General features: G+C 42.6%; 1 protein-coding gene across 1 annotated transcript; it reads left to right on the top strand.

The window, feature by feature from the left end:
- The first annotated feature begins 749 nt into the window (after positions 1–749).
- LOC148418919 (neurogenic differentiation factor 4-like) lies at positions 750–4636 on the top strand. The gene is made up of 2 exons (XM_088424492.1): positions 750–928; positions 3094–4636. The coding sequence occupies exon 2, from the start codon at positions 3099–3101 to the stop codon at positions 4071–4073; it is 975 nt and encodes a 324-aa protein (XP_088280618.1). The 5' UTR covers positions 750–928; positions 3094–3098; the 3' UTR covers positions 4074–4636.
- The last annotated feature ends 7683 nt before the right edge of the window (positions 4637–12319 follow it).

The following is a 12319-nucleotide window of genomic DNA, read 5'->3' as shown; positions in this document are numbered from 1 at the left end:
AAATATAATTGCAGTATATGCTTTGGGCTGCTAAAATGGAGATGGCAGGCCCCTGGGCTGTAGTTTGGACACCATTGTAATGCAAACTCATCAAATAGAACTATAACAAGATTACAAAATGTATTACTTTGGTAGACCGATATTTTGGGGGGAAAACAATCTTTCAGAAATACAGTAGAAATGAAGACTTCTAAAAATTCACACTAGGATGACAGCTGAAACAAAATGTACATACACACACAGACACCACATGAAAAAATACAGTATAGCATTTTGTTCTGCTTCAGCGCAATTTAAAATCCATGCAATAAAGGACAGTATGTCCAAAACCACCAAATTTTGTTTTCTGTTGTCATCTGCCAAGCATATAATGAATAAGTAGGAGGGACAGAAAGCAAAAACAGTGATATCAAATCAAGCGGTCCAGCACAATCAGGAGTTTTGGCGCATTTTGGACGCATCGGACAACTCCATATCTCATGTGGCCTGAGATGCCTCTTGGGTAAGATGAACTCGTGCAACAGTTTAGCAGGCCGCCGCTGAGGGACGGCAGGCTGCAAGAGGGCATGCAGCAAACACCTGCTCACATGCAACTTCAAGCTGTCACATACAGTTAAGCTCAGGCGGCTGAGCGCGTCTCCCCAAACGTGCTGCCTCACTGCAACAAAGGCTCCCTCCACCCACCCCCAGCACACACACACACACACACACACTCACGGGGGCGCCGTGCGGGCCTCAAGCCACGGGCCGGCCACGCGCAACTTGGCTGGCAGGAGGAGGAGCTTGTCTGTGGAGGTTAAAGCCAGAGCCCCTGCAGGGTGACCCTCACTGAGCTCTGCGGAGGCACACAGACACACATCTCTCATTGATGGACAGACGAGTCCAAGTGTGATCCTTGGATGCGACAAGCCAAACTTCTGCAGAACAGGTACGTCTCTCGTGACATCGTCACATTTTCGATTCTATTTTGTAGCCTGAGTGAAGTTTTTTTCTTCAATTCAATTGCCAAATTCACCAGTCAAGACACCTTGCGAACTTCAAATGAAACAAAATATTAATAATTTTGGGGGGAACTTATCTAACTCAATCGCACAGTCGAGAGGCTCATTATAAAATAAAAAAAACATACTTTAAGAACACAACCTTGATAACCCGAAGGCGCCATTAAACAAATGAAGAGCGTAGCGCGCAATTAACGCGGGCTGACATATTGGTAATATTTCTGCATTTGGAGATGCATTTCAATTCATCCAGTATTCTCCGTGTCTTATCCGGGGTCGTCAGGGTTCCATTTTAATCCCGTGGTCGCCGCTTCATCCGCGGAGTAAATCCTACGATGGCCCAGATTGGAGTCACAACCTGTCAGTGACTTTATCCTCCCGGGACTTTACCAGTTCAGACATTGACTGGGATTACAAGCAAGCGAGGTAGAGACGCAAGAAGTACGATCGACAGAAAAGGGTCCCCGACACTGGGAAATATATAAGTCGTATTTCGGATGGGCTGGAAAGGTTATTTAAGTTGGAAAGAAGATGTTTGTCCCAGAACAATTTGCTGAGTTGTTTTTACTTGTATCTTCAATGGGAGACAATAAAGCCAAATATTTCTTTTCCCCTATGTCTTTGTTAAAAATCCACTTTAACAAAACTTAAAATGTTTTGTTGAAATGGCCAGTTTGAAATTTGGAGTTCTCTCGATGTTCTTTCAATAGTAAAAACAAAAACTTTCCTTTCTGTAAATTAAAAGCGAGAGCCAAAAAGTACCAATAACTGGAAAGGGAGAACTGTCCAGTGCTGAAAATTATAATAGAAGAAAACTGTCATCCTTACTATACAGCCAGCTAAAGCATTTGCATTCATCTCAAGTGTCCTTTAGATCTGCAGCAATTAATCAATTGATGGACAAATACTGTAATTGAGTAAATTAAATGCGATCATTTGGTTAGTTTTGAGTCCTCCTCGTTGAATTCAAGATTGTTCAAATCCTTCAAATTTCAGCCTCTCGCCAGCTTTCTTTGGTTCCCCATGCAAGCAGATTCATTATCTTTGTGTTCAATCAAAATAAAACATTGGCTTTTTAATCAACATTTTATTCTTTTCTTTTTTCTGACATTATACTGTACAGACCAATAAGTGAATCTTATATTAAAGTTTACTTATATTATTGGACTGTGATTTAACCTAATGCTTTTTTTTTAATCCAATCAATTGACATAATTAATTGACATAATTTTCAACAGATTCATAGATTATTAAAATAATAAGGTGGTGCTCTTATTCCTCTTTTGTTGTTTTGTTTTGTGCCACCAAAGTTGTGCCCATTAACATTTTGACACATCTAAAAGAGAGAAAAAAAAATGTAACTTCTACTTGAATTATCAAACATGCTGGTCCCACACGCCATTAAAATTTAAATTGTAGAAAGCAGCATACTATGAAAATTTAAAAATAAAGTAAAAGCAGAATTGCAATGTTAATCAGAGCAGCTAGCACGTTCATCGAATTCTGATGAGTTCTAATTGGACTTGTGTACATTTTGCAGCATCTCCGATTCTCATACACAACAAAACAATGCATACAAGTCACGTAGTTCTACTTCCATTACTTTAGGTGATTTAAGTACTAAATCAATAGATTACTTGAAGTAATTAAGAACTAATTAATTGCTTATGTTTTTGAGTATTAAAGTCATTAATTCGGCACTAAAGTACTCAAATATTTGAGATACTAAAGTACCTAAGTAATGGATTACGCTACTGAAGTCCTAAAATAATTACTTAAGTGATAAATTGTTTATTTATGTTAGGTGCTAAAGTATTAAAATAATCAATTACTTTAGGCACTAAAGTAGCAACACAATTGATGACTTTAGTTCTTCATTCATTTTTTACCAGCCATTTTTGGACCCTTGAGCCAAACACTTAACAAAAAATAATAATAAAATAAAAAAACTGACTGTCTGGCCCCATAAAAACAAAAAGTAAAAATGCGTCTCCGGGATGGAATGAGTTAGTACATTCCATCTCATCAGTTTGTGCAATGCAGCAAATGAAATATTGCATTTCAGCTCACACCGGGGGATTGTTGTTTGCAGAGACGATGATGATTAAGCCCTATGCTAGACAAGGGGAGGGAGAAGAGGACGTCAGCCCCGTGCAGTGGCTAGAGGGGGACATGAGCTCACCCGACGGCGAGCCACCTTTGACCTCGCACCGCTGCAGAGCGCGCGGCCCCAACCATCAGCCAAGGGAGGAGGGCAGCGAGGAGGTCGAGGAAGACGAAGAGGATGGCGAGGGAGACCAGGAGGGCGAAAACGAATCCAAACAAGGCGGCCCCAAGAGGAAGAGGGTGACCAAGGCCAGGCAGGAGCGCTTCCGCGCCCGGCGCGTCAAGGCCAACGCCAGGGAGCGCTCGCGCATGCACGGCCTGAACGACGCGCTGGAGAACCTTCGCAGCATCATGCCCTGTCACTCCAAAACCCAAAAACTGTCCAAGATCGAGACCCTGCGCCTGGCCCGCAACTACATCTGCGCTCTCTCCGCCGCCCTGGAAGGGGGTCTTTCCATGGAGAGCAGGGCTTTCATGGAGACCCTGTGCAAGGGCCTCTCGCAACCCACCACCAACCTCGTCGCCGGGTGTCTGCAGCTGGGCCCCCCGGCCGGAAGGCCCGACGACAGAGTCCGGCCACCCGCCGTGCCTCTGGGCGGCGTGGCGAGCTACGCCTCCCCCGGCCTGCCGAGTCCGCCCTACGGCAGCTTTGACTCGGCTCACCTGCTCCACCTGAGGGCCATGAAAGGAGGGGCCTACGAGAGCCACTCGCCAAATGAGTACAGCGCCGGCGTGGGGACGCCCCCCTACGAGGGGCCCCCGACTCCGCCCCTGAGCATCAGCAGTAACCTGGTCAGCAAACAGGAGCCGTCGCCTCACTACCTGCCCCCGTCCCACTACTCCCCTTCTCCCGTGGACCACGGCCTGTACCCGCCTCAGACCGGCTATGGCGTGCAGGCGTCGTATGACTCCTACCATCCACCTCACGTGACCCCGAGACAGATAACCCCCGTCTACAGAGACTAGCAGACTTCACCTCAAACAATTTGATCAGTTGTGTGATGCACAATAGGCTAGCTGAATAAAGTTAGACAGTACTTGAGTCGCATATTTCCTTCCAAACTGATTACCAAATGGATCCCGGTGGGAATTCTCATGACGGGTCATCTGCAATGTCCTGAAAATGCAAGCACTTCTATTTTAGCTCTTTTTTGGTAGCAAGAAATATTCTACGTGAAATTAAATGTATTTTTTATTTATTGTCTAATTTAAAACAATCTTTGATCTGTTGTAACTGTATGTGTTTTGTATTTTTGGTGTCATTCCTTTGCCATATTTTCTTTTGTGCGTAGTTTTCTTTGTTGTATGTCACCGAAATTGAAGATCTGGAAATGTTCCTTTTTGTAGCTATGTGATGTAGATCTTTGGTAAAACAAAGACAATTTTTTTTTTGGAGTGGGTCACAGGAAAACAGTTACTCTCAGGTTAGCAACGGTATCGTATGGATATTACTTCCGTAAGATGTTGCTTTTTATGACTTGTATTTGTTTCTTTTCAATATTGCCATTAAAAGATAAATGATCAACTGATGCAGATGGTGTTCGGTGGTCTCTGGCTTTCTCGATGATGCTCGACTTCATTTCACTTGTTTTTCTTTTTTAAAAGATTTTGTGCTTTATCCGCACTAATCCCGCTGCCATCTTTTAATGAAACCGCTGACGTACAATGTAGGATTGAAAGATAGAAATGTGTGATTATGGCTTAAGTTTCCACTTCCCTATTCACATACACTAGGATGGAATAATCTTCCACTGCAACTTGGCATATCTATCTATCTATCTATCTATCTATATATATATATATATATATATATATATATATACACACACACACACACACACGCACTCTCACGCACACATGCTGGTCAGTGTAGAGGCCACCCACTGAGAGGTCAGTTAGCCAAGGGTGAGAAGGTCAGTGCGGGTCACATCTCATTGGTGGGAATGGTCCTAAAAGAACCATGGTCAACAGAGGCCGCATCAAACTTCGCTTCTCAAAGTCCCCGACATGATTGAAACGAATATGACAACACTTGTGACTGAGATGTTTACAAAGCACATCAGCTAAATATGCTGTGAGCTAAATGCGATGTCGGCATAATCCTGACGAGCGTCCCATGCTTGATATGCGTCGGTGGAAACCTATCGCCTTGTTTTCCCAGGGATTAGCATAAGCCCGAGTGCGTATTTGCAGTGCATTTGCACTATACTGACCAGGCAAACTGAGTGTGTGGCGCATGAATAACAAAATGATAGAATCTCTGTGAGAAACACATGACAGTGGACATGAAAGGTATTCCTGTCTATAAATATGGAAAGACATCCAAAACCCTCAAGAATATCTGCAGTTGAAGGAGCAATCAAAAGATTGCTGTTGACCTGACCCCATTTGACATTTTGACCCCTAAAACTGCGCTCTGGTGTGAACAAGGGTTCAATCAAAGCTGCATGCTCTTTCAATTTAAACACGTTCATTTCTACAAAATATTCTCACTTTTCACATGATTACAGCACATAATAACTTCTTCTTTTTCTTCTTTTTTCCTGCCCCCCTCTTCCGGCCGGGAGAGGGGGCTAGCTAGATGGTGAGGGTTGACTTGACCGCCTCCATTGGGTCCTGCGCTGGTCGACCATCACGGGTTAGGAGTCTAGCCGTCTGCGGTCCACCTGGCTGGAATGCGGGATGGTTCCTGCCCAATGGCTTTGCCTGCTGTCAAGACATCACTGCACTATATAGCACAATATGTTTTCTGTAATTTATATTGTTTCTGTGTTCGGTACATGCAGCATCCACTTCAACCTGTGGGCCTGGAAGGGGGCTCCTCCCACCTGTGGTCCCTTCTGGAGGTTTCTGATTTTCCCCAAATTGGGGTTTTTGAGTTTTTCCTTCCCCTTCTGGGAGCTTTGACAGGGGATGCTGTTGTGTACCTTACATTGAAAAGATGTCTCTGTATGACCTCTTTTCATTCTGTGAAGCCCTTTGAGACTTCGGTGATTTAGGGCTATATAAATAAAATTTGATTGATTGATTGATTGAACTCACCTAATGCAGGCTTATTTGTCATTTTTTGACTCTCTTATCATTGAGAACCGGAATGACATCGAATGTAAGCCCTGAACAAACAATACGTGTTCTGTGAGAATGTACCGTATCTAATATCACTGTATTGGTTCCAAAATATTTTATTTACCATACAAAAACAAATCTTTATGTCCTATAACTATCCCAGTTATATATTGTGCCAAACAGAAGATGTTTATTATCTTCAGCCACATGACAGCTTTGTATTCAACTGGAAAAACATGCAGACAGCAACTATAAGTGTGAAGTGGTCAAGTGGATTCCAGAAAATAGCTTGGCAGCGCCGCCGAGTGGTGGCATTAATGATGTGAAACTGCAGCTGACCGCTAGATGTCAGCATTTTACAATGTTGACGACTTGATTGGTCAATCACAAATATTGGGCTATGCTCACGTTCCTTTACCGCTGAGAAGGTTCTAACAGGGAAGAAAAAAAAATCAAATTCGGATTAATTCACAGTAATCTCTGCAGTGTGGGTCAAACGCGTTAGTAGACGTTTGCTGAGATGTGCACATGCCGACAGAGGAGAGGACTTGGGAATAGAATTAACCTAATTACATGCAAACTGGTGGATGGAGTTTGTTTGGATGTGAATAATCAGGCTAATGAAGGCACCTGGGGAATGTGCTCAATCAAAAGTGTGCAACCAAGCAGGATTCATATCAAACTCTGTGATTATGTACCGTGAAAGGACATGTAGAGGATTAATCAAGGAAATCTTCCTGATTAAATCTTCAAAGCAAGAACAGAGGGCCTCGGTCTAATAAGAAAGAGGAATGTGATGTGTGCTTTTATCCTGGAGGTGCACATGGATAATAGAGAACAAAAGCAGCACTGCAGGCAAATTATGCGAAGATGAGCCAGAAACAAAAGCAGGATTGGCACCATTTGAAATGAATGTTGGATTAATTGCTTGATGCCTCATAACACAAGACTTATTCCGCCTATGAATAAAAAGTGGCCTTTGCAAACACATGACAGGGATTAATTGCCTTTTAATTTCATTCATTGGAAGCATCGAGTCTATTCTGACAACCGAAAACCAACTTTTTTTTTAAAAAACAATAGATTTACAGTTGCTATTCATGGTGAATAGGTATTGTGAAAATCTAGAGGATCTAGAGGAAAATCTAAAAGATAATTGACTCCCACTGAAATGCACTGGAAGGACACAATATTTTATTTTTTAATGAACCGGCCAAGTATTCGGAAAGCTGTATTTTTTTTCCTGCCAAAAATCGGCATTGGCCTCAGAAAATCCATACTTGCACTAATTCTGAATGTATGTTTATAACATATACAGAGCAATGATATTTTTCATGCGGCGTTCAAGCACGCGGTTACCAAGCGGGACAAAAACAAGCGGCCTCAAACAACCCCCTGTGAACTTGAAGCGCCCGGAATTGCAACTCAGTCACAAACGATGTCAAGTGAGCGTCCTGAAAAATGCAGCAGCCTGGTTTGTATCTCGCCATCGTAAGCGCGACGTTCCATCTTGAATGAGCTGTTACACAAGTTGAAAAGGCCCCACACATGGAGCAGAATGCACCAGTATATAAACGCTGATGAGCCATAAATAGATCAGAGGAGAATACGACTTCCTGCACTCCTCGGCCAGATGTGATGCTGAGCCATCTTGTGAAAGTTTTATTGCGGAGGGGGGGAAAGAGGAGCTTTTGAGAGAAGAGTGTGGCTCCGGAGTAGGGGGGGAGGGGGGTACTGTGGAGAATCAAAAGGGGGGCATATATAGAACCCTTTGCATGTAAGAGTATCCCCTTGCTGAAACGTGCTCACCGCTCCACATTGTCGACCTTGCTGCTGTCTCTTAGCCCAACCTTGACAGAAGGTGCTCGTGTGTCATGCAAATGAAATAAAAATAAACCGGAGTTCAAGTAACATGAAGGAATAATTGGGTCGTTTTGCTCGCAGTCTCTCCCTACAGTTTTGTAGTCAGAAAACTTGGCTAAGGAGGCCATGTTTAATTCAGCATTTGTTTCCGTCTCGGAATCACGCAATCGAGACATTTTTTAAAGTGGCGGGTAGTCTGAAGAATAATTCATAACAAAAATTCATAACAATACTATTGATTCAACGCAAGTTCCATAAGTTTTAACTGCTTTCTTATTTTTTTTAAAATGCATCAGTTATCTGGGATGTATAGTATGCTTTTATAAGCGTGTTTCATAATCTGGTAGCTGTGTTAAAATTGTTTTCAGTAGCTAGAGAAATGATTTATTTTTCACAGTTAAGTGAAGCACATTGCTGCTAATTAGCTAACTAGCATTAACAGTCTCACCATGGAGCCAATAAATCATCCATAAAAGTGTCTTTCCAAAACTAGCTCGCATGATGAATAGTATGACAATTCCTAATTGTTATGCAGATGATTTGAAATGTTTTGCAAAAGACAAACGGTTGGTTTGAGTTAAAGTAAGGTTAGAAAGAAGTTTAAAAAGAAAACCTCCGAAAAACCTTTGAAAGAACTGTTTTGTTTTTGCGGCATTAGTATGTAAAATTGACTGAAATCAAAAAGTTGCACTCAAAAATGTCTTAACAGGTCAAGTTAAATGATCACATTATCGAGCCTAACCGTTCTGTGACATCCTGCTACCTGCAACTTCAAAATTCTCACATCCATTAAACTTGAAAGGTTTTGGCAGTTTCTGCTTGAATTTCTTAGCAGGGTGTCAGAATATCCTTTCCGAGCTGCTGTTTGGATGTCAACTGCCTCTCTCTCTCTTCTACATCTTTTGCTACCGCCTCACAGTATACTGTCCATATTTTTTTTTTTTTTGGAGGATGCTCCAACAGTTTTCAACAGACTCATTTTGTGTCATGGCAGCAAGTATGACTGTTATTTTAATGCTCCATACCAACGGGATGTAACTTTAAAACATTAGGGGACGTCACTGTTTACTTTGATGAAGCACTAAAGGTCATCGAGTTGTTCACATATAAACTCATTCGGCGAGAGGTGTGTAACACTCAAGGGGCTGGCGGTATTTCTTAAACTGATATTTAATCCTATCCGAATTAGATTGACATTTATTCGACATTGTGCCACATGTCCCACTCGGCTTTTGGCTCCTGCATGTCCGCTCAATAATCCCTAATATGTTCAAAACATGGCTTGTAAGCATATAAATGACATCTGATCTGATTTGACACCTTAACTGCTAATGGGGAGGAATGTTGGTCAAGTTGCAGTGCCGCAGTATCATGTTTGATTTGTGTGACAGCGTTCGTCTCACAGCAGCCCAAATTAAATTCCTCGCCGTTTGCAGCCGGCATTTGCGCCGAGTGCATCTCACTGTATGACAAACTCATTCTGGAAGAGCGACAGAGATGCTGAGAACGCTTTACAATTTTGACTGCATCAGCATTATAAAGGTGGTGAAAACCTACTTGAATATTTAGCCCATGAAGTGTAAGGCTACGCGCTGTGTTGGAAGAAAAGCAAGCAGCTGTATGCGCAAGTAACAACTTTTATTTGTTTACCTTGTCAAGACACTGTGGGCAATTGTGTGGTAAGAGTTTGGGGACTGACTGCACGCTGCAGAATGGGGGTGGATGCCAAGGGTGGGCGCCATTGGCCCCGCCTTTTGCATTTCCCTGGGCAATAATAAATATATATATATATATATATATATATATATATATATATATATATATATATATATATATATATATATATATGTAAAACTAGTTTCAGAGTGAAACCAACTATTGGCAACTGGAAAATGCTACTCTATCCCAGGATGATTGCACTACATTCCACAAGTCTTTTTTTTTTTTTTTTTTACACGCCCTTTTATTCTGAAAACAACCATACATTCATTCATTCATTCATCCTGAAATAGGATCTTTGATTTTCAGACTTGGAGCCTCATTGTGGAATGCAGGATGGATCTCGTCTAATTATACCAAGCAAAAACATGCTTAATTCTTCTTTTGATCGCCATGAGTGGCACAAAAGACCGGGTGCCTCGATTATTGAATTACTGGAGACATAGAAGATCATATGATAGTTATGCTGGCTCTTTGATTCAACTCTCCAGTTAAAGTGCAAAAATCGGGACATCGGCCTATTCTGACCTCTGACGAGTGAAGGAATGTATGAAGGGAAGAAGAGCAAGAAAAGCTAAACAGGAGGCTTGAGTGAAAAGCGTCCTTTGTCAGATGCAGGATGACAGATTAAGGCACATTTCAAGTCCCAAGAAAAAGAAATAGCTTTCTTGTACATTGATTCATTTAAAAGAAGAAAACCACCACAGTATATTGAACCAGAGGGTAAAACACAGATGTTACATGTTATGTAATTCTTTATCTATTTAAGACAACTACTAACGGTTTTAAAAAATGCATGATAAGTCTCTTTTGATACAAGATCTGTCACTTACAATCTGCCTTCACAAAGATAATGATTTGAAGTCATTCATGTGTGCGCATTTATCATATTGTTTGGCAGTCGTAACTTCTGCCGGCAGCGGCGGCCCCTCTATTGCCTCGTATTTGCAGTAAACAGCTGCTCTATTCTTCCTGGACTGGCCTCTTACAATGCCAGCAAAAGACAAACAGGCTGTTGGTCACCTTACATGACATGTGACAGATACACAACTCAAATTGTGTGACTGGTGTATATGAAGTTTTGCCTCTTGGCTAGATGAATCTGATGAATAGAATCTTCCTTCCAGACTACTTATGGAAGCTTTTTTTGTTTTGTCAATGTGAAGGAGGAGAGCTAAATATCGACGTCTATTTCAATAGCGCTTGTAATCAGGAGGCTAGCAGGTGACTCAGCTGGCTTTGAACAAAAGGCGAGGTTGCCAACCCATCTCTGGAGACGTGTGAAATCGTTTGCTCTTGCTGTATCTGACTTTGACCAAGAGGTGTTGACCAAAACATTTGCGGGCCAATGACGACTTCATTAAACACTGGTGGGCCTCTTAAGGACTCCACGATAATGATCGCGGCTAAAATTAGAATACGACAAGTTGTGGCCTGCTGCCTCTGAGATGTGACACACGCTGAATACACGCGCTACAACTTGGTCATTTCAACGCTTACATACATCCACCTATTATCTCTAGCCATTTATCCTTATTAGGACCGCTGGCTTGCTTGTGCCTATCCCAGCTGTCTTCAGGCAATAGGCAGGAGACACCCTGGGCTGATTGCCAGCCAATTGTGGGGCACACAGTGATCAACAACCATTCACACCTAAGGAAAATTTACAGAGTCCAATACACCTGTCATGCGTGTTTTTGGAATGTGGGAGGAAGCCCGAGTACCCGGAGAAAGCCCACGCATGTTCGGGGAGAACATGCAAACTCCATATGAGAAGACCGAAGCGGGTTGGATTTGAACTTGGGACTCTGAACTGTGATGCAGACGTGCTAACCACTCTTCCACCATTCCACGTTCCTTTTTTTTCCACACATACGGGGACACACTGTGGAGCATGTTACCTGAGTCAGAAGCTCCGGTTTCAGTTTACTTTGGTGACATCCATTAAAGTCATGCTGTAACTGCTCCCCAACCCTCCCCCACCCCCAGACAGCACACATTAGCACCTGGCTCATTGGTTACAACAATACACCTAACTGCATTATTAAACCCAGGTGTACTAATGAGGAAACCTTATCTTGCATGGGCACACACATGAACACACCATGAGAAGTCTACATCTGATGGAGCACACAGGACTGAGTTGAGGTCATGTGGGATGCACATGGGCCCCGCATTCCTATTGTGGTAAATGTCTACTTTTGGGGCCCCCATCAGTTGTATCAAAACAGCTGTCAGCACGTCTTCTCAACCCACTTTCATCCCCAGTCAATGCGCATCAAACTCAATCTCTCATCCGCTGCTGCAAATGTTCTATCCATTCTCTCAGGCTGTCAGTCTCTCGTCACATCTCTCCGCCAGCTATTTTCTAAGCATTACAAAAAAAAAAAAAAAAAAACACATCACAGGCGGATGGGAGCAAATGTAAACAGCAGAATATGCCCGTGTTGCCCCTTCCTCCTGATTCAAACACCCCAAGAAAACGCACCGCTCCGACTGCTCTCATTGGCTGAGGTTGCAGCCAATCAGTTTGGGAGTGCAAGGTGCCTTTAGGTTATACCCCA

This window comes from Hippichthys cyanospilos, chromosome 9, assembly GCF_059441005.1.
Source record: "Hippichthys cyanospilos isolate Australia breed blue-spotted pipefish chromosome 9, RoL_Hcya_1.0, whole genome shotgun sequence".
NCBI classification, from domain to species: Eukaryota; Metazoa; Chordata; class Actinopteri; order Syngnathiformes; family Syngnathidae; genus Hippichthys; species Hippichthys cyanospilos.
Note: the sequence above shows the minus strand (reverse complement) of the source record. Positions and strands in the feature narration are given on the sequence as shown.